This window comes from Watersipora subatra, chromosome 3 (assembly GCF_963576615.1).
Source record: "Watersipora subatra chromosome 3, tzWatSuba1.1, whole genome shotgun sequence".
Classification (NCBI taxonomy): domain Eukaryota; kingdom Metazoa; phylum Bryozoa; class Gymnolaemata; order Cheilostomatida; family Watersiporidae; genus Watersipora; species Watersipora subatra.
Genome location: NC_088710.1, coordinates 52293617 through 52316562, shown reverse-complemented (window position 1 = coordinate 52316562; position 22946 = coordinate 52293617). Strand labels below are relative to the sequence as shown.

The 22946-nt window shown below is 37.1% G+C and overlaps 1 protein-coding gene across 1 annotated transcript in view; it reads right to left on the bottom strand.

Annotated features, from left to right (window-relative positions):
• The window catches only part of LOC137391670 (myotubularin-related protein 13-like), a 36634-nt gene that overhangs the window by 665 nt on the left and 13023 nt on the right, over positions 1-22946 (bottom strand). The window contains exons 12-38 of the mRNA XM_068078188.1: positions 22554-22714; positions 22130-22289; positions 21189-21407; positions 20619-20800; positions 20365-20467; positions 19891-20081; positions 19504-19609; positions 19198-19332; positions 18576-18768; positions 16649-16782; positions 16104-16279; positions 15749-15936; positions 14028-14220; positions 11850-12034; positions 11304-11657; positions 9923-10089; positions 6954-7130; positions 6692-6796; positions 5972-6157; positions 5570-5726; positions 5295-5419; positions 4851-5078; positions 4552-4726; positions 3427-3555; positions 572-736; positions 316-455; positions 67-198 (exon numbers count right to left, since the gene is read on the bottom strand). Coding sequence (XP_067934289.1) covers positions 67-198; positions 316-455; positions 572-736; positions 3427-3555; positions 4552-4726; positions 4851-5078; positions 5295-5419; positions 5570-5726; positions 5972-6157; positions 6692-6796; positions 6954-7130; positions 9923-10089; positions 11304-11657; positions 11850-12034; positions 14028-14220; positions 15749-15936; positions 16104-16279; positions 16649-16782; positions 18576-18768; positions 19198-19332; positions 19504-19609; positions 19891-20081; positions 20365-20467; positions 20619-20800; positions 21189-21407; positions 22130-22289; positions 22554-22714 — 4566 coding nt within the window. The remainder of the gene's footprint in view (positions 1-66; positions 199-315; positions 456-571; positions 737-3426; positions 3556-4551; positions 4727-4850; positions 5079-5294; positions 5420-5569; positions 5727-5971; positions 6158-6691; positions 6797-6953; positions 7131-9922; positions 10090-11303; positions 11658-11849; positions 12035-14027; positions 14221-15748; positions 15937-16103; positions 16280-16648; positions 16783-18575; positions 18769-19197; positions 19333-19503; positions 19610-19890; positions 20082-20364; positions 20468-20618; positions 20801-21188; positions 21408-22129; positions 22290-22553; positions 22715-22946) is intronic.

Here is a 22946-nt window from a genome sequence, read left to right as displayed (position 1 = left end):
GCGCGCAATACACACCGTTACAAGTCTAGAATAAATGCACACTGAATCCGAAAACGTAAAAATTACCTCAAAAAAAGCGGAATCCTCAACTTTTTTAGGAGCACCGGCAGCTGACTTAGTGGACGCTACGTGCACTACTTCAGCCAGATCTATAAATCCTTTACAATGAGTATCATCTTTGTCATCATAGTATCTCAACTGAAACCAAACAAAACTAGGGTCAAACCGGAATGTATTAAACAAAAACATGTAAAGGAGAATGTATAGGAAAGCTGCGAATGGCGGAATAAAAACAGAACATGCTGATAAACGAACCTGGTGCTTTAAGAAGTCAAGCACAAACCATCGACATTTCCAACCTTTCAACATAGCACCACGCTTGTGAAGGTAGCCTTCATATGTCTTCGACTTGTTGTCCGACTTTGTCTCAGAACTTTCAACGATCGTCTTCTCTTCTATGTTATAAAATATTCTATCTTTTCAACCTCGGAGAGTGGAATGATTTAATATAATTATAATCTACTTTTAGACAACCTTGAACACTCTATTTTTTCACTGAGAAGATACCTACCATCACTTGGAGACTGCAGGGGTTGAGAGGCTGTCTGTAATTCAACCCCACCGCTAGATCCGTTGCTGTTGGCTTCATTTCGAGTTCGTTCATTAGAGCAAGTATTTGGAACAAGTGGCTTACACTTCTCGTGACACATGTAGTTACAACCTGCACACTTCAACTCTACAACAGTGATATCAACTTTATAATGTCTCTCTTAAGGCCAGTTCAAATGTTGCTAATTTTAATAAGAAAAGTTAGACAGTCATTATTATAAAAATCAAGATACGCTATAGGCTTGAACAACTAAATGCACGTTTTTTAGCTAAAGAGATTTTTGTGAAATCTGGTATATAGACACATGTAATTGAACTAGATATTGTTACAATTTGATACGTAAGTAGAATCTTAAAAGTCACTCTGTAGTGAGCTGCATAAAACCAGACGGTGTTACAACTTCATGGTGTAAGTCATCAATTTCAAGTCGTCAATAGGGAATAAGGGCTGGCTGCTGGCACTAATCGTGTGTATCTATAAATCATGCAATAACAATCACTAGTGTTACATGCTACGAATGTTTTAGCTTTGAGGTTGTGGTTTTGATCGTAGGAATAAGTAGGACGTATTTACATGATACGCATGAGTGGTCGCACAACTCACAATTATTCATAGCTGACATGACCTACGTAAGTGACCTGTCTCAACCACATAAACAATGAGACAATTTACAGATTAGCAGAGATGGGCCTCGAATTAACACGCTTGCTAAAGCAAGCCTTATTGCGCAAGCCTTAAAGAATAGAGAAAGCATAATATTATTATGCCTTATTAGTTATCTTGAGGTGTTGACTGATGTTCTAAAAAAAGAATCAAGGAGATTGACCAACTAGAAGCTGAGATATAGCCAGCCAAACACAGGTCTACCTAATAAAGAATCAGAGGAAAACCCTTCGAAAATCCCGAAAACTGTGACGTATAAAATCGACTTAATGTTCATGTGCCGGAGTTGCGCACCCTTACCGCCGTTACGTATAATGATTGTTTTGGCTACGAGATGTGAAACGCTTCTCGCGATAGTAAAGAATTTACAGACTAGCTCTGGTTTCTCAATAAAATCAAGCAAACATTGTGTGGTAAAGGCATTTGCCCACAACCCCCTCGCCATGATTTTTCAAAACAGAAGAGCAGATTTTGACTATTGTGCTTCAAATTTTAACTCGATATCCACGGATATGCTCCGAAGATCCTCTGTTCAACGAACGGCGCGTGTATAGTCTATATGCAACATCCGCGATTGCAGTTCGTTTAGAATAAAAAATGGGAATGTGAATTTTTGTTCATTCATCATTTTTCTATTGTGTATCTACTGCAGCATTCAGTTGATTTTCATGATTATCGTCACTATTAACAAACTGTAAGTTCACTACAGCCATAATCTTAAAAAGAATAACTTGACCGTGCTGCTCTTGCTGTAAGAAAAGAAAACGATAACTTTTGATTTTTCTATTGATCTATTATCTTATCTATGATTATTTTTTATGATTTATATAATATTCATAATGCATATTATACAAAATAATAATATAACTGCGTATAGAATAAATGATGTAACTAATATAATTTGTAGAAAATTCCAAATGATAACCCAGATTGATGATTGATTTAATTGATTCCATTTATTAGCTATAGTTAAAAAAATCTGAACAACGCTAAAGATGAGTTTGAATAGGGAAGCTAAGTAGGAGAACAACAAAACTGAGCTGAACTAGCAAGATAGCGGAATGTTGCGAAATAATAGACGCGTGTAATAATTTTATGCTAAAACTAATCTACACGTCAGAGGGACTGGTTCGGAATTCTCAGAGCAATGATTGTTAGGCCCAATTTGATTGTTCTATACTTCCAGGGATTAAACCAATTAAAACGCCGTGATTGTTATAGGAGAGCGCATTAGTTGGCTTAATTGACCAATGGCACATAAGTCGATTTCATATGTCATATATTGATGATTACCAAAACACTTATGTTTTTTGGTAGACCTGTGTTTGGCTGGCTATATCTCAGCTTCTGGTTGGTCAATCTCCTTGATTCTTTTTTTAGAACATCAGTCAACACCTCAAGATAAATAATAAAGCATAATAATATTATGCTTTCTCTATTCTTTAAGGCTCAATTTACAAATGAATCAAATTGATTCTCTGGTATCTTTTACTTACTGTAGAATTGAAATGACTCAGCGCATCCTATCAATAAGAATTAAATCGATTCTTTACTGTCAGCATACAGATGCATTGACTCAATTCTCCATTTTTTAATAAGCAAAAAGCCTTGAGTCAACGCTTCTCTTTATGATTACTATCTCGGTGTCTTTATGAGTAGTAATTTATTACTACATTGACGGAAAATTCATGATGACAGTTATATCCAATAAACCAATCAGTTAATTGTAAGCGCAGTCCAGTAATGCCAGCCGCACATGTTTAACGTTTTCATAAACTTCGATACTGCCGTGTATGTTTTATTTGTCGATAGTATGAAGTTTTATTATTTATGTACCACGTAACAATATAGTATAGTTCCGATTTGCTTAGCAACAGCTTTTAACAATAAAGTAAGCTTCTGTTAGATAAGCTAAAAATGTCTAAAAGGGTGCTGTGAAGGAAGAAAAATGATTTTTTAAAACATTCAAATTTTCAAAAGCTAACAAAAAATTATTTGCACATGTAATGCTTTAACGCTCTATAACTTCGTGTGGTTGGGACACGTCACAAATAAGAGGATGTTTAAAAAGAATGAACATTGTCGAAATTTAATTTCGGTAAAGAACCTAAAACCTTTCCAATGCTTCAATACTGCTAATGCAATTTACTAACCTGTCTTCATGAAGCCCCAAAGGATGCGCGAGCAATAGTCACACGTTTGTGGTGCATTATAGTGATGATTCTCAAATGAGTGTGGCCGACTAAACATCTTTGTTGCCTGTGGAATCATCTTTCCCTTGACTGCAGATAACCAGACAGTGCATACATTTATTAATATTGCAGCGAGAAACTGACACCAATAAATGAACGAACCTAGGTGAAAGCCCAGTGTTGCCCTGGTGTTAAAAAAGTCTTTAGACAAAAAATTTATTTTTATTCAACATGTGCAACATTTACCATTCTCACTTTTCAACTTCATATTATGAGAAAAGTGTTTTGTGCAGTTCAAATAAATTAGGAGAAAAATAAAACAACTGTAGAGGTGCTTAAATGTGAAATAATTAGCAATTAATGGCTAGGTAGTTTGTTTTGCTACAACAACTCCAATAGAAAATGATTTGACACTGATGCAATTATTACGAACTGAGAAAACAAAATAAAAACCATGAATATGTTGAATTAATAATAACAATGATTACATATAAGTGTTTGAATAAATAAAAAGGTTACTGTTGCAACCGAAGATATCCATCCACTCTTTGAATATGACAATACTGGTACCTTTTAATACAGGTACAAATGAGATATCAAATTTCTTTTGTCAGATACTTTGTCTGATCGAATGGAAAAAGAATGTAGATGCAAGTTCCACTCGAAATAATAAAACAATCCACATGTGAAAGGTTTAAATTTAATAGTTATTAGCGATTGCCACGACGAAGAACTGGGAATCGGAACTGGTAATAGGAGATTTGAAAATTACAAATTAAAAGAATAGCTAATGAGCTTTGAAATGGCTTTTAAAAGTTTTCAAAAAGCAAAACATACGCAAAGGGTAATATTAATTAATGATAAAAAATGCATCCCCACTTAGTAATACAGATACCATAGATAAAATTACTAAGAAAGATAAGGGCGGCTTAGCCTTGTGGTTGGGTGCGTGTGTTTATAAACTTACAGTTGCAATCTTTGTGAGTTCAAATCCAGGATGTAGCAAATTTTTCGTTCTTAAAACTTTATCGCTATAGCTGAACAGACCACAAACTTTGAGATATGTATAGATGAATGCTGACTGACCCAAAAATTCGATGGTAGACCTCTTGTGCACATGTCGGCCATGTGATCTGCAGTAGCGAGTGCTTAGGGAATACTGTCTGCGGAAAGAGTCCCTCAATGGCTCCTGTAGTCTATTCACCACATCAGACCACTTACTCGGAAACTGGTTAGATTCTTTTTCTATAGCTGCTATCTCCTACGATATCGCACAGAATGGATTAACTTCATCCTCTCAAAAGGTAGTCTGGGGAGTATAGATACGTACATGAGCAAGGGCCTGATTCAGTATTTGCTAACACACTTAAATACAATAACCATACCTGCAGATGTGAAGTGAAAGCATTAGGCATATGAAGAGTGACATTTTTGTAGCAGTTGTTTATCGTAATTCTACCCGACTCGGTACTATCATCTGTCATCTCACTCGCTTGCTGCTGCGTTTCTTTTCGAGCGAGTTCAAGGTCATATGATGGGCCGTGAGACAAGCTCTCTTCGAGGTAGTAGTCCCAGACCAGAAGGTTGGCCATATTAGAATGTGGCCGCAGCACCTATATTGAGAGAGGAAAATTCCTTCGAATATTAATTACAGCAAAAAAGAGATGCCAAAGTTGAGACTTCACAGGTAAAATCCCAATTAGTTAAACAACTGTACCATGAAGTCACATTTGAGATCTAATACTGAACTAATTATGCTGAAAAGACATTAAGCAAGTGGTGTGAGCGAAGAAAACAAGTGAGTTGTTTTAAAGGGAAGCAAGACCTACCATGTCTTGAGTCTCCTCATTGTTGTAGTAAAAGTTGTGAAAAATAGAGCTCTTGACCCTCTGTAGGTCTATATAGTCCCAAATGCTGTTGCCCATATTGGCTGTGAAGTCAGCCGCTGCCATTCCTACATCCAATAGGTGCAAACAATAAACATGCAAGCTTTTTATCTTAACCAGTTGTCATAGATGATGCTTTGAGCTAAAGTAATAAACACAACCAGAGCAACTTATCGAGGACAAATCCAGTTTGGCTCTATAAAAACAGAAAGTTATACCTATCCTTGGCCTATCATCCAGCAACCAGCCAGCTTCGAGTCTCTCGTACTCACTGTCAAGCATGAATGTGCGAAACCGATTAGAGAGATGGTGATAGGCGAGGAACTTGAGGTAGAACTGGTTGAACTCAAAGGACATAGGAAACTGGAGATGTATCTACAGAGTAATGGTGTGACATACAAATGATGTTGCAGAGATAAAACAGTTAGTGCTTAACTAAAACTAGCATTCTATTTTTTAATCTGATAGCCAAAAAACCAAAACAGAAGAGTTTAAATGATTCGTATCAATCGATTCAACAACCTTGAAGGCTGAAACAATATAATGTTTTCGATTTTATAAGTTTTAGCTAGTAAAACTGCCAACAAGACAGTCGAACAGTGCAATAAGGCCAGCCATACCTGGTGTACAACGTCAAGGAACTGCAAGAACATGGGCGCAAATGCAGTAGATTGGTTCTTCATCATCTGACAGCTGCGATAGGAGAACCTGTGACCAAATGATAGCCATTCTTTTTCAATTAGGGTGTGAAATCCCTCAAAGGTTCTGTAGTAAGGGTCGAGGAGCATCTCAGCTATGCTGGTTATCTACAAAAGACTAGCTGATTATTCATCCTACATTCCACGAACAGTCCTCGGTTATAATGCTACTCCAAATAAAACTGCAAACTGAAAATCAATACGGGACAAAAACTGTGCATGGTGGTCATTTTGTAGTCTAAACCACCATGAAAAAAGTATCTTACATATTTTGTATGCAAACAAGAAAAACCTTTAACTTTTTAAAGGATAACCAAAGGAAGTAATAAAAAACTAAATCATACTAGTGTGTGACTTCGCCAAACCACCCAACCAACAGACCAACAAACCACACGACTGCAACACTACCAGATCACCCAACAACCACACCACCCAACCAGAACAACACATAACCACCCAACCACGGAAACCCAAGATCAGATCACCTAATCCATTACATACACAACCGTCACAACAACTAGGGGGAGGGGGTTGCGGTGGCTTATTATAACATCATCCGACTAACATATTACCCAACTAACGCACTATAACTGTGACCAATACTTGCAAGTCAACTACTACACAGGTCAGCTAACTACCAACCTGCGCTGTAATATCCCAGCCATCCTCGAGAGCGAGAATGACTGAAGCTCCTTGTGCATCAAGTAAATCCACACAAGCCCCAGCGTACTGAAGAATGCTCTGAATCTAAATAAAGCAACATTTTGTTTATATTTTTAGCTAATTATAGCACTGTCACAACAACTTATTTCCTATTAAAGAATAGAGATCTCTAAGTGGTGGCTATTTATACTAGCACTTGATCTGACAGTTGCCCACTCTTGCTGATAGTTAGTTGCCGTACCTGTACTAGCCAGCCTGATTCAGCAACGAGTTTGTTGAAGGAATGCTCTGGTAGATTTGACACGGCTGCTGGAAAACAGGCTCGCATGAGTTTCTTGTAGCTCAACTTCACGCTAGTCACATCTCGGAAATCCACTGAGACAAACTCACACTTACTCAAATGCTCAGTTTTCATTCCCTGTAGCAAAAATCATGCCAAAACTTCAGTAATAAGTAATACTAGATGAATGCCCAGCGTTGCCCGGGTAATAAAAAGTCTTCATACAGAAAATCAATTTTTATTTAACATGTAACAACAGTTACCATTCTAACTTTCAAACTTCATATTATGAGAAAAGTTTTTTGTGCAGTTCAGATAAATTAAGAGAAAAAATAAAACAACTGTGAAAGTGTTTAAATGTAAATGTGAAATAATTAGCAAGTAATGGCTAAATAAAGTCTGTTTTGATATGATTACAATAAAAAATTATTTGGTATACAACCATATGATTTTAATTCGTTTCAATGTTGGCATTGTAAGGCGAAAATATCGTATAGAGTGGTATAGAAACCCATAGTCATTATTTAATGCAAACACCCCCTGGTAAAAATCATCAAAATTTTATATACATAGGCCTACTATACCTATTAAAAATTAGTAACAAAACAATATGTTAACTTTAGTAATTATAGTTACCTACAGTAACTTTAGTGTATTTAGTGGTTATGATCTGCAATAAAATGTAACATTACAATGTACTATGTGCAGTACGTACCGTGGAGAGTACATAACTTCGAGACAGACCTAACATCAAAGCTGAATTTAACTTAAATGAATTTAGCTTACTAAAAACATACTTGTGTATTTTTTGTATGCTTTTATTAATAAACTAAACTTATTTGAATTGAATTCAAAGTTTATGTTATACGTACGTCTGTCTTGAAGGAAGGAACTCCCTACGGTACATTGTAATGTTACCTTTTATTGGAGATCATAACCACTAAATACACCAAATACAATAAAGTTACTGCAGGCAACTATAATTACTAAGGTTTGTTATTGGTTTTGTTATTTTGTTATTGATTTTTAATATGTACTGCACTATAAAATTTTGATGATTTTTTCAAGGAGAGTTCAGCATTATATAATTACTATGGTTTTTATACCCCTAAGTACGATTTTTAAAATTTTTTAGAAATTAGTAACAGAACAATATGTTAACCTTAGTAATTATAGTTACCTACAGTAACTTTAGTGAATTTAGTGGTTATGATCTGCAATAAAATGTAACATTACAATGTACTATGTGCAGTACGTACCATGGGGAGTACATAACTTCGAGACAGACGTATAACATAAACGTTGAATTTAACTTACATGAATTTAGCATACTAAACACATACTTAAAGCTAAGTTTTAGTATGTATTTTACTAGACTTCAACTTTCAACTAAGATTTTCTCACTCATCTGTTTTCGGCTTCATTCTCACTATAACTTATAACGAATAACGCTGAATTGCAATAGCGAGCAACGTATATCTCTTTCTGGTGTTGTGGGAGGGATTTCGACATATAGCATATCAACATTTTTGTTATTTTGTTGTAATCAGTAAACCAACAGCCAATCTTAAATTTCGAGAGAAATTTTTGTTGATATCGAATGGCAAAAAACAAATTTGTCCTAGAACCAAAAAGCATTGTTTTATAGAGTAAAGCAGGAACATCTTATAACAGGGGTATCATGACCAAAGGGCGCACTATATTAATTAATAATCTAGCGTGTGCAATCGTGACAAGGTTATACAACATATGGCAAAAGCGACGGGAATAGTAAGAACGGCGTAGCTTTGTGGTTAGGTTCGGCTGTTTACAAAAGTAGGGCTGCGTTTTTCGCGATTTCAAAAACAGTATAAAGCGCAATTTTCCTTCTTAGACTTTAATTGCTATAACTGGACAGACACCGAATGATAGATGACAAACCTTGGGATAATGTATATATATGTATATATAAATGAATTAGGTGAAGTTATGCCCAAATTCCCATTTGGGTTCAAACAATCATTCATTCACATCATTGGTGCTCATTACAGGGTTTCAATGAAATCACAACAACAAGAATGCTATGTTATATTGTTTTAAAACTAAAAGTTATTTATATCGTTGAAATGTGTTCGTAACTAGCTGAAGAAATTTACTTACCTTATGTGTTGGCAGACAAAGTGACATTTAAAGCGTAAACACACATTAAAATTTTCGGATTACCTTATCAACCTAATAGAAAAACTGTTTCATCAAAACTTAACTCAAAATACCTACCAACCAAACATAATAAGTACTTGAGAGGTATAGCCTTTGTCATGTTAAGTTTAACTGCAAGTAAAACCTATTATAGAAAAGATAAAAAAGAAGTAATACTATTCATATTTTCGCACTGATAATATAGGCAGATATGAGTCCATTACAATTTGAACTCGGGTATTTTAATCAACATTAAATGGCCCTACTGAAGCTCAAAAAATATCTAGAAAAGAGCAACTATTAAGGTTTTTGCAGATGTAATCTTACAGCGATGATTTGAGTTAAAACCATAAAAAGAGTGAAACTAGGGGTAGTCTTATCCAAAGGCTATAATTATACTATGAAAGATATGGAGCTATTTTCTATAATTTAAAATATGCGGAGGTCTTGGGGAGCCGGTTATGGGATGTTTTGAAGCAGCGAGCCAACGTTGTTCAGACATCTTACACTGATAATCAAATAGAAACTATTCAAATGGCACGATGGTTGAAACTTCTTAATATTTGTGACTGTGCTACCCGCTAATTGAGATTCGATTAATTCAAAATTTGGTTCACCAAAACTAAGTTGAACAGAAATAGAAATCGGTAGAAAGTTGATAAACCTACTTTAAGGCTATCAAAAGTTTATGAAGACGAAGTTAAACATAATGAAAAAGGTTTTAATGATTAAAAATAAAAATGGAAGCTCACCTTCGATTGATTCTTTTCACAGAATATATAAAGGGAAGCCTGACTAAGCTCCTGCTCCGCTTGATGGTACCTCGTGTCTATCGTGGCATTAGTTCGAGTAGGAGCATTCGAGAACTCTGTCCTGCCACCACCTCCAATTGTAAAGGAGGTCACTGAGTTACGACGGTCTATGAAAGGAAGAACAATGTGAAGCTAAGTCATAATTATATTGAGAGAAGCGTATGAAACCAGCACTCACATCTATGACATTTGACTCGGCAAAGATGAGCGGAAAGTAATATAGGTATCTTGGAAATTAAAACACAAAAGTGTGGAAAGAGAGAAAAGAATAGAAACAACACAACAGATGAGACAAGCGTGTGCGGCATAACAACAACACGAGAGCCTGTCACCCGGAGAGACATACGTGGAGGCCTCGGAGGCCGAGAGGGTGGTAGTGGCTTGCTACTTCCGGCTAACTCGGTAGATATGTTAGGAGAACCCGAACCACCCCAAACAGGATTGTCAGCTAAAATAAGTTTGATTAAATTCGGCACGGTAAGCTCATGAGGTTATTACACTCAAAAAACTGCACAGCAAATGTTAATGTTAGAGTGATTATATCATATGTAAGTAGAACAATCAGCAACTAACTTGTTAGCAGTTAGGGTTGGTAAGGAATAAGAAGAAAAGTGGATAATGAAGACCAAACTCCAATAAGTGGAAGAAAATTTTAAAGAAATTAGAAGAACATCATATAACAAGTTAGCTAATTACAGTATCCCGTCACTAAAGAGCCATAAACACCGGCTTTTGCCTTGAGTTGCCCAAGATTACAGCGACTCACGCTACTGGCTACACCATCAGAGCAAAAAATAGCACAAATCGGCAAACCAACCAAAGCCAATTGTAATCGGAGCTATCCTCTTATACAACTAGTCGTCCACACGTCCACACCGAGGCGATGATGTTCGAGATCCAGCTACCAGACCAGATTAGGTGGTCTATTGAGAAAAACAGCCTTTTTCTACACAAGAAGATACCACCTTTGACCTTGAGTTTCAATGTACAGCAACTCGCTAGATATTTATATTTCCATATGAATTGGCAAGTGATTGACCATAATAACCACAACAGTTGACCAGAGCAAGAATTAGTTGTAGTGGTAAATTAGCTATATGATTAAGACAAGAAAGGACATGAGGTTAAGGGTGAACGAGAGGTAGGCTAGTTATGTCAAGGAAAGTATGAATCAGTGAGCTATTGAGCTACAGCGTTATCGACATGCACCGCTACCTTCTGCTACTACAATCAGATAGTTGTCTGATGGAGCCTTGAGCCATGCATAGCCAATTCCGGGCTAGACTAGCGAGCCAACTTGCTGCCATCAGCTATTAGTTACCTCTTGGACTCTTTGCTGAAAAGGTTAGACCAGAGCTAGTATGAGCCATAGTGAAGTGAGTAGACATTCCCTTGTTATGGCTAGCCGATGTGCCTTCATTCAGTAATCGAGACGACCGCTTATCAAACATACCACCTAAGACTCCAGTGCCCGATCGAGCCGGAGACAATCGAGAGGTTTCATATGAGGAAGACGGAGTGAGAGTCGTGGAAAGAGTAGACATGCCAGAGGCATCAGAACTAGTGCGTTTATTAGAGTTACCGGCAGGTGTGAGAGATGACAGCACCATCAGGTACTTCTCCATCTCGTATGAGGTCGACAGACTGCCAGTGGATTCTCTATTGCTCGTTGATCCTTCAATAGTTAAAAGCTAAAGTTTAAAAACTAAAGCAATTATTACTTACAGAATATTCAGCAAAATTCAACATGAGGTGACAATACAATGGTGTAGAAACGATGGCCGTCTAATACTAATCAATCTGTGAGTTTTACAAAATAATGCTTATTAAAATCATTCAGAGACAAAAGTTGGTAATTTCAACTGACCTTGGGAGGCCTTGAGTTTGCCCATGACAGATCGTGAGTGAAAAGCACTGGCTCGTAGTAGAAGAGCCTTCGTTCGTGGATGTCGCCAAGTTATAACAGGAAACCGATTCTGTCGGTGACTGCGCCCAAACCTCATAATACTCTCGTCTGAGATGTTGTTGGGAAACAGCAGCAGACCAGGATAGCTAAAGATAACAGGACACAAACAATTTTTATTTAAAGGCAAGACCAAAACATCGACAATGTAATAAGAAAACTACGATTATAATTTCAAAATGTGTTCCTATAATTTAACTGTATGAGGAGCAATCATGACTTGATAGGTTATCGTTGGTCTCCTCAATGTACATGACATTCATATACAAAACTTAGAGGTTGAGTTGCAACAAAATTCACATTACAGTTATTTGGTATCAAAAGGTTCACCATGTCTTACACTGTTGTGTTGTAGGTGCATAATATGGGGAAATGTGATTACAAGCTCTTAAAAGCTCAAAAACGAAGTTAATCGCAGCTATCACGAAAATGCCGTAGGTTGGAATCCCTTTATTTCGACGACGTACTCAACTCGGTGTGGTTATTGTTTTGACACATGATGTTATCACGTGAAATGAAAGGCCAATAAAAGGATCAATATAAAATGTTTCGTAGCTCTAGCTTATGACAAACACTTCAAGTTTCACCGAAAAGCCCTTATCAAATATAGATGCTCGCTACTTTAAAGTTTCGCTTCAATTTACTTCTAGTCGTAAACTGATCATGTGACCCATACTTCCTGCTAAATAGCGCGAACGATTTCTGCAGCATTTTTCGACTATTACAGGTGACCAACAGGCTCCTCATGTTTATCAGAGGATGATATGCACTCTTTAAAAGCTAAGCTAAAGTTAAAAAATTAAACAATTTTTTATGGTAGGTTTTGAGATATCAGTGCTCAATGTGACAGCATTAAAATGATGATGAAATAGACATGTAAGGACAATAGACATGGTTTTATTGAATGCGTGAAGCATATTTGTGAAAATATTTCGACGAATGAGGTTGCATGAAAGTGTAAACAGAAGCAAATCGTGTTCAACTACGTCCCATTCGAGCCGTTTTAGAAAGGGATTTTAACCTACGGCATTTTCGTGATGGCTGCGATTAACTGTTCGTTTTTGAACTTTCAAGAGCTTGTAATCGCATTTCCACATATTTTGCACCTACAACACAGCAGAGTAAGACCTGGTGAATCTTTTGATACCAACTAACTGTATATTGTGAATTTTGTTGCAAGTCAACCTTTAAGTGATACTCATTGTGGTATATTATGCTGTTCAAACATATATCATATAAGAACGACTAGGGGATTAAAAACTGGTTGAGCTATAGCTCATCGACTACTGTAAATGAAAGTTCTGAGCATGGATATGATTGGACAGACATAGATAAATCATTAAAACTTTACCATTCATCTAAACTTGTGCCTTCACCTAGTTTAAATAAATTGTTGGGCCTATACTAAATTTTCATAGGCGCTATACAAAGTTAGTAGGTTTTCAGAGATCAAATGACGGAGATTGAAATTGTTATTTATTAAATCTTGATTTGACTACCAAATGAATGATAATTGATAACCTGTTTTCTCCAGCGACGTAAGACGTGAGACGTGAGATGACCATATGACATGAGATGATCATATGACATGAAACATATGACATGATATCACATAATCATATATCACATATGATGTTTATGAGACAGGTGAAGATGATTATATAACAATAAATGATTACACAATATGATCATATGACATGAGACAAAATGATTCTCATTTAAATACACCGCTACGATTATTTGGTAGCTTACATGAATTAGCATGAAAAAGCTGCCATTAATTTCTACATAGCAGTGGGAACTCGGAATGATATAGGCAGGTTTCCACGTATATTTTAAAGAGTGATCACTTTATGATAAAGGTTGATCTGAAGAAACAGAAAGCTGAACACTAATGGAAAGGAGACAACACATTGAATAATTCGTAATTCAAAGATTGAATGGGCATGTTTAACTATTAAAATGAGTCCAAAATAAATATTTATTTTTGAATCATTGCATTGTTTTGGGCTCAAAGCAATTGAAAAAGCAAGTAACATTCCTTGTAGAGACAGAAGAATATCAGGCATCCGTGTTAAGTACCTGTGGCACATCTTGTAGCTGGAGTTAAGATTGCTGGTGAAGAAATTTTCCGATCTCACCCGTTGCCCTATATTTTTCATGGAGCCAATAAGATTGAGTCTAACAAAGTCTCGGTAGCAGAGCAACTCGGAGAGACGTTCCTGGGTTTTAGGATCTGTCTGCAGCCCCACGTGGACATCATCTTGACTCAGCACTGGTGACATAAAAAGTTTTTCAGTCAGTTGTTCATTGACCCGCTCACCATTTCCAGTAACTACTTAATAAAACAATTCATTACGGTCCTTTTTGAATAATTCACAAGGCATGGCTGATAAGATGATCAACTACCAGAGAGAAAATGGGGTAAAACATCTTAGGCTTGTAAGGAAATAAAGAAGAAGGCAGAAGATGCAATAAACAGAAGAATACGCAACGGAATATCAGTTACACTCAAAGCAGTGATTATCTATGTCTATAGATATACAGACCATCCTCAATGGCACCTGAAATAACATGCATCTCACATCAAACTAGCAATAGTCGTGAAACTAACATGCACCCCTTTCAAACGAGGATGCACATGTCCATACCAGCCCACATCCGGTCAAGTATAACGTTCATGAAACAAGATGAAAGGCTGTGAATTTTGGATAAAAACTACAAAATAATCCAATGCTGGTTTTTACACAAAAATTACAGCCTCTAGAGCCATGACAACTTATGGTTTTGCTGAGTCAACTATTAGGCTTCCTTGTTGTGAGCAATGACTAAAGCCACTTTAATCATTCATCTATCTTTGCGTTAGTCTGGAGAAATCCTGAAGGAACAATTTATTCTACCCAATAGGATAGAGCATCACACGACAACTTCAAAGACAGCTGTTGCAAGCTTCACATTTTTTAAACTCTCAGCTAAATTTACAAATTTTTACTTGGTTACTTCCTGGTTGATGAGAGTTTCTACCAGACATGGCGAGTTGTCTGGCTTTTTCTCTGTGTGTTATCTTCGCTCATAATGCTTGTTAATCATCGATGTATTTTAAATGGCTGGTTACACTTCGGTCAGTGAGTTCTAAACAATGCCTGTTAGGCTAGGTCTAGCGGTGGGAGAACAACTCCCGCTTACCCTAACCACACGCTAGCGATTTTCACCCAGACAAATCTATAGACCTCGTCAACCTCAACATATATCACTAGCTGACTAGCGGTTAGAAACACTGAGTAAGCTAGGAAAATGCTCTAAACTACAAATCTAATCTAAATGTGTTTTATATATATGAGAAACAAGTCAATAAAGAAAAGATAATCACCATTGTCCAAATGTAATAAGGACAACTGCTGTCTCCCTGAAATATAGAGTCGGCAACAGACATTAGTCTAAGTGGAAACTAAAATCAAATACAAGCTAAAGATATAGGCATGGCACGCAACCGGCAACAAAAAGGCAACAATTCGAGATCACGCAGCAGTGCTTACGTGGACTAAATGAAAATGCCCGCCATGAAGCTGGCAGTGTCTCGGTGTTGAGTCCCCCTAAACAAATACTCTTGCGCTGTCATACATTTCTAGCCAGCTAAAAGGCTAAACATAGGTTGCATTCAAATAGCTAACAGCAGTATTAAATACAAAAAGTACAATCAAAATAATGAGCTCATCACTTCACTGTTGAGATGATTTATCACCAATTACCAGTGGAACTCAGAACCACACAGAGTTTATCTGCTTATGCAAGCGAGTACTTACTCGACCAGTTGTCTTCATCCCCAAACATACTGTCTGGTCGGCCTTCGAACTCCTCCGCCAGCGATGGTGGTAAACCCTTCATGCTGCCTCTACCGGACAGCATGTACCTTGTTTTCCTGTCTGAAGGCTTGTTTGGTTTCAACCCTGCCGTCTTCCTCACTGTCTTCTTCAGGGTCTTGCCGAGGTCGCTTAAAGATGTGCAAACTCAGTCAGTAAACAGCAGCAACGGCTAATCTTATCACCAAACAGCAACAAAGACAAACACAATATGTACACAACAGCACAGATAAACTCAAACAGTACAAAGTGCAGGTCAACTTGTAAAGCATTTAGAAGTCTTAAAATTGGTACTTACCGGAGGGTATGATATTTCTCCTTTCTTTTCTGATCGACTGTCACAGGAATAACTGAAGCTCCACTAAACGCAAATGTGTCAAGGACACTGACAGGAGAACGACCTTTGGCTAAAGCTTTCCGGAAATGTTCTACACTTTCTTCTCCGACTTCTTCATCAAACCCGACTTTCATAAGCTGAAGAAGGAATAAGGGCGAGTTGCAAATGTGGACAAACAACCTCTTCCTTTATACATTTTCCAAAAATTTGCTTAAAAATTATTATCACAGAAGACAATCATCTCAACGATTGTCTTCTCTTTTATGTTATAAAATATTCCATTTATTTTTTAACCTCCGAATGTGAAATATCTAATTTAATTCTAATCTACTCTTTTAGAAAACTGTAACTAATTTACTGTCAACATTAAAAATCAACATTAAAAGATTATATGAAAAGTAATATCACACAAAAACCAATCAAAGGGATGTTAAAAAAACTGACAGGAGAGAACAGTGGAAAGGTAATTTGAAAGATGGAAAAGAGGAGCACAAGGTAGGACATACCTGAAATGTATGGGACCTTATGAGGATAATATGCTGCAAGTATATGTCGAGTGGCTGGAAATATTCACTTCTCATCTTCTTCTCCTTATTTATTGCAGATATCGGGGTAGATCTGATAACATTCAGCTCACAAGCTGTAAGAAATGTATTCCTGATGCTCTTCTGCTAATACTCTAGTAACAATGACTCAGCAAACTTCTTTTCCTTTCAACAGCACACAATAATTCTCTAGTCACCTCAAGGATTACAAGTTACATTCCGCTATTACAAACAATCTGTATAACAAGATGATACAGTAAATGATTAAATTGTGGGGGAATTATGTGTGGTGCCAAGAAAACAAACAACCTATTACTAGTGTTTATAATTCCTCTATAGTAAAAGTATGCTGTGTTGACTCTTTTGTGCACTGGAGCGCCTTTACTTGGTGCCTCTAGCTAACCCAGTGATAGGCTAGATATGGCTATACACGCCATCACATTCATAGTAATAGCCAACACATCGGTTAATCCTTGTCGATGAGTGATTTTATGTTAGTCATGAACATGTTGGTCTATGTAGGTAAAAATAAAACCGAGTCATCTGCGATTGGCTAAAATAGTTGATTCTAACAATCCCAATTCAATTTTATTCCTTTCAAAACAAAGCTGATTTCAAGTAAGATTTGCCTGTTAACACATTTTGTATCGCTTTTTATGCTTTTTATCGCAAATTAATAAACGATGGGACATTTTGAAACTTTTAGTAAAGATACCTAAATATACTCACAATCCGATGATATTTGGTGAAACACTGGTAAAAAAAGTCCAACAACACATCAAATGTCGCGAGTGAAACAAAAAAAATGTTCACAACTCTTTGGGCTAAAACCATAAAAATTCGTATAATTTTAATAAACTCTGAAAATCTTTGCAGAAGCATCATATCCAATAAACACACGCTCATCATCGTTTTCTAATTCAAAATAGTCAGCCAAATAATAGTTAGCATCACATAACTCTTTATCTGCATCACAATCATCTATCACATACCAATAAATGAATTGTATCAAATTATTTCGCGATATCGTCCCAGTAAAATTATGCAAGAATTAATTTGATTGGCTTACACTGTTATTTAGAAACAGCATTTGTACACAGAGCCATGCAGAAGCCGGAATACCGGTCATCAGGGTTCAAAGAGTTAATGACGAGGACAACACGGCTTCACATAAACCAGTATTTATATAAATATTATATTTATATAAATAAATATTAAATAAATATACAAAAATATTATCATTTGTAATAAAAAGATGAAAGCCACTAGTAGACAGTTGAACTGCTCACAAACTTATTCAGGTAATTCTTTGGTAATTAAAACCCTTCTTTTTGTAGTTTGATTTATACTATACGTAAAACATACTAAGTATGTTTTACGTATAGTATTTTCCCCTTAAGGAGAATACTGCAAAGCAAATAGCTGCACAAATGTTATTGCTATCACAAATTGCTGATGATCCATACTGGATAAGCAATATGCTGCCAATACTTGAATACTGGAAAATTGTGCAAGGACAACATGGCCTTCACATCACTGAGGTAAAATTTCATTTGTAAATCCATCTGTCAACATAATGTACGATGTAGTAGAGTCAGTGTGTGCAGCCCCAACTAATAACTACAGTAGATGCCGGCAATGTGCGTATTTTACGTAGCTCTCATACTTGTAGTCTAACTCAAACAGATGCAGCAGATCTCCGCTTAGCTGAAGAATTTTTTTCTAGAGATGCGATTGCCGTGTACATCAGAATCGGTCAAATTTTGTTTCAATACAAAATAGCAAATGACTTTGTTTTTGAACAAGTGCATGCAGAAAACATTTAACGAGAGTTCTGTGCTGGATCACTAGCGAATATTGTGATATAGTGGAAGAGCTAGACACATACCATATTGATCACAGGGTGTGCCTTTAAAAACCACCCGATAGGTTGTGAGAAATATAGCTCCCTCAGCAGGAATATACTGCGGCCCAGGTTCCGTCGCTTGATACTCCTCTCTGCCATCAAACAGCAAGTACGCCCGCAGGCCATCTTGGATCATTGTCTCACCAGGAAGTAAGCATGGCTCAGTTATCTTGGGCTAGTCACAAGAAAGAGCATGCCGATTACAGACTGCAATAATGCCTCACTAGGAACGCTTCAGAAGAACAGAAAATTAAACAAACCTCTGTCTCGTGTGATAGCACTACAAACCAGAAGCTGCCTTGTTATGTGTACTTTGATGAGAGTAACATTAAGATAGTAAGCGGTGAGTATGATAAATGATTAAGGAAAAGGCTGCTGAATCCTTTCCATATAGTCTGCTCAAATGTACATATTTCTGATGATCCCGAAACATCAAAGATGTCGAAGGATTACAAACAGATGGTTTACAAATATCTATTTCTGTATGGATATCGGAAACCATGATTAAACTAAAAAATTTGATTTTCACAGATAGTTTCATGCAACCGTACCCAACCTTTCTACGTGTATGTGAAAACCAATGAGCCTGGCATCATACACCGACCTTGAGTATAGGCGGCAGTCTTTTACTCTCTCGACACACATTGTCTATTGTCTCCACATGCATGGTGACTAGTGTTGGAACATTTTGCGTAAGAGATTTCATATGTGCATCACTGACTCCACTCTCTCTTCCAACCTAGTGATACAAAATAAACAATCAGTCTAAAATGGACAATATTGAAATGCTGCAAGTGGCATCAGAACACAGCAGCGGAATGAAAGCCATGATCACCTCTTCACAGTCGGTATTACATATTCGATAATGATGACAGCCAAAGGCTATATTATCAAACAGGCTAGCACCAACCTTCTCAATGAATTTGTTTATGATCTTGGTAACTCCTAAACCAACTTCTGAAACCTCTGCTTCATCAAATCCGGACTCGCCATCCAAGCTGCCGCTTCCTGCTATGCTGTAAAATACCTCTATGAACTATGCACAACATCAAACTGGCCAAGTACTTCTATGCAGACAACTTCATGAGGTCTTGAAATCTAATTACGGCAGAATTTAGTTTCGATGCTACAAGACAGTGAAAAAATGAGTAATTAACCTTGAACATTTTTCATTTTCCAAGCACATGCCTTCCCGTGTCTGATCAACAGTATAGTATATTGACTACAATGCCATGATAACCTACATATAAAGCTATCAGAGTAGGAGTCCAGATGATGCGCTAAATTCGCTACACACCTTTGAGTATAGTAGCTGCTAGCACTTCCGTCCCCATGAGACATGTAGGGCATCCCTCTGCTGGTGTCTAGGGGTACCTTTAGATAGACCATCCTGTTGCAGAAGTGTAACGCTTGTGAGTAGACAATTCCCTCCTCCTGTATGCTAAGACTCTTGAGCTCTTCCTCCTTTTCATATTTGGCTTTGCGCAGCTGTAAGCATCAATCAGAGGCAGCTAGTTGAGAATTCAGTATCGTCTGGCAGTTAATTACGACTCCGCAGTTAAGTGAGAATGAGCTTTGATACTCTTTCATTACACATAATGCATTAATCTGCTATTGCACAAGAGGTTATTCCATCTGAACCCCTCTTAACTTTTAACAATGACCAGCTCACTACAGACTAGGTAACCTTTAATACACCGCAAGCCATACAGCGCATATTCCAAAACAGTCAAACGAAACATTGCTAATAATGTAATCGTCAACCACTTACCTCTTCAGCAGCGATCTCAAGGCAGCTGACGTCTTCCGTCGTAAGAGACCCTCCCTGAGAGGAAGTGCTTGGAGACAAATTTGAAGAATTAGACTGAGATCTACTGAGTGACTCTCTTTCTGGAGGAGCCTGCAACAATCCGTTTGTCATAGTAAACCAACTGCCCGTAGCAAATTGTTTAACAGTAAAAATCACATTGACAAATGCTTGACGTTGTCGAAACCTGTAAAAAATACATGTATGTACTAAGCAACATGATGTCTACCTGTCTGTTTATAGGCTGTAAGTTTTGATCTCTGTATATCGACTGATACAGACTTCGGATTTGTTTCTGCACTTCCTCATAGAAGGTCGCCTCCCAGAACTGCTGATTAGCCCAAACAGCATGCTCTTGTATGCATGTGTATGCAAACTGTATGACTCCAGGAGACAGTCTCTGCAAGAGATAGTGCAGGCTTGTTTTAGCCAGAGACAATACTTGGGTACTAAATCAGAAAAGTACTGAGTGTTCCTCTTTACTTATGAAAAAGGAGCTCAGTCTTCGCATTTACTTGACGCCAGACAAGCGATTGACATCAAAGCTGTCAGCTGATCGTCAGCGAAATGCAAATACTAATTCTCTTTTCAATAGAAGCATCACACATGTACACATGGAGAGATAAGATGACTCCTTTAGCTACCAAAACATTGAAAAACTGAATAGCTAATTCTAAGCCAATGCTTCCGGGGTAGTACGTTGTGTCATGACATCTTTTAATTTCAAAAGATAACAGACTACAAGCATACATCTCAAGCCTTATCAATAAGAACCAACGAATACCAACCCTGCAAAATGTGTCCGCTAGCGGCAGCAGCTGAGCAGCAATGCCATTCTCATCCAATGGTGATTCGTTTTGCAGGAGAGCATTGAAGAGCTTCACAACAAGCAAAAACTGTTGATGGTCGAGATTGCATTTGTTGGATGCAGCATGGCTTTTCAAGTCCGCTGTCAAAGCATGTCTCGATGCCTTGTTTTTCAGGGCACGTACAACTGCCGGGTATATCTAGCGAGGAAACAAATCAATTCACTGAACGCAATGAACTCGCTTAGTGATTCACTCATTTTATACACCATGATTCATAGACATTCTATATCGTACACAAAACTACTTGATCTATAGATATTCTCTATTGTACATAAAACCACTTGATCTATAGATATTCTCTATTGTAAATAAAACTAACGAAAGTCTATAGACATTCTCTCTTGTTTATAAAACTAAAGATAATCCATAGATATTCTATAGTTAAATAACACATCTAATAATCTATGGCAATCTCTATCCTATATATAACATTTACAATAATCCGCAAACATTCTCTATTTTGTATTAGTGACCCATAAATTTCATGCATTTCAAAGCAAACCAGCTACATGTATGTTTGTTCTTGGAGTAAACTAAGTGATCTTCATTTAGTAGGTTCATTCTGCCATAAATAGAGCCTAAATAAAGCATAAGCACAATTTGACCTGAAAACCTGCTCCGAAGAACACATCTGCCAATCAAGTTAGGTTGGCCATCCTAGTCACTGTATCAAATGATATTACCTTACCAACATTGTTATAGCCTAAGATCTATAGGTTCACCCGCCTTATCGCATTATACCAAATCATGTAACCTTCCCCAAATGGTATAGCTTTAGACCGTGGGCATCAGTAGTATTTCTTCCCTACATGAAAATTATTTTCATATTCTATTTAGAAAATCATACTGGAGAGGCTTACTTTTCTAGCATCCGAGATTTTATTCTCAAAAATAAATCTAACACAGTTGTGAAGAACTTCGAGCCGTCTCGTCTGGTTGGCATAGTAGCCGCACTGGTTATTGTGGACTCTCCCTACTGGCACTATTCTAGGGGAAGGCATTTTCAAATGCGTCGTGTGTCTGGAACAGCAAACAATAACAACTAAAATAATTCACACTAGCTTTAGTAATGTTTAAAATCAACACAGCATAGGATAATGAAGACAACTTACAGCAAAAGGAATTCCTTTATGATTGAAGTAAATCAATAAATTTGTTCATATAAGAAATGACTTGACTAGCAGTGAGAATAGTGATCAGGAAGCACCTACCTTCAACCAGAGATCTGTAACAATTCAACAGACCTTCAAAAAAGCTAAGGGAATAAGGTGTAGTGATACTCACTTCTGATATCCGTCTCGCTTGCTCTGTCGCTTGTCGATAATCTCCTGCACGTGCAACCAGTCGATGATGGGAAACTTGGGTAAATGAATTCGTGAATAAGCTCCATCCGTTGGCTTCGGTATTTTTTCTACGAATGGTTGTGCACTGGAACTGGGATTCTCCTATGTCATAGGCAATCATTATACCAAATAATACTTAACAGAATAGTTGTGAGGGGGACATTTTTGATTGGTGCAGGTATTAGAGTTTTTAACCTGCCGAGAAACCAACTAACTGGCCAGCATAAACCTGGTTTCTGTCATTTTGATTGGCCCTACCTTTGAATAGTCTAAATACAGTTACAGCATAAGCTACGTTGATAATAAAATTACAGCACATACGCCATGTTAATGG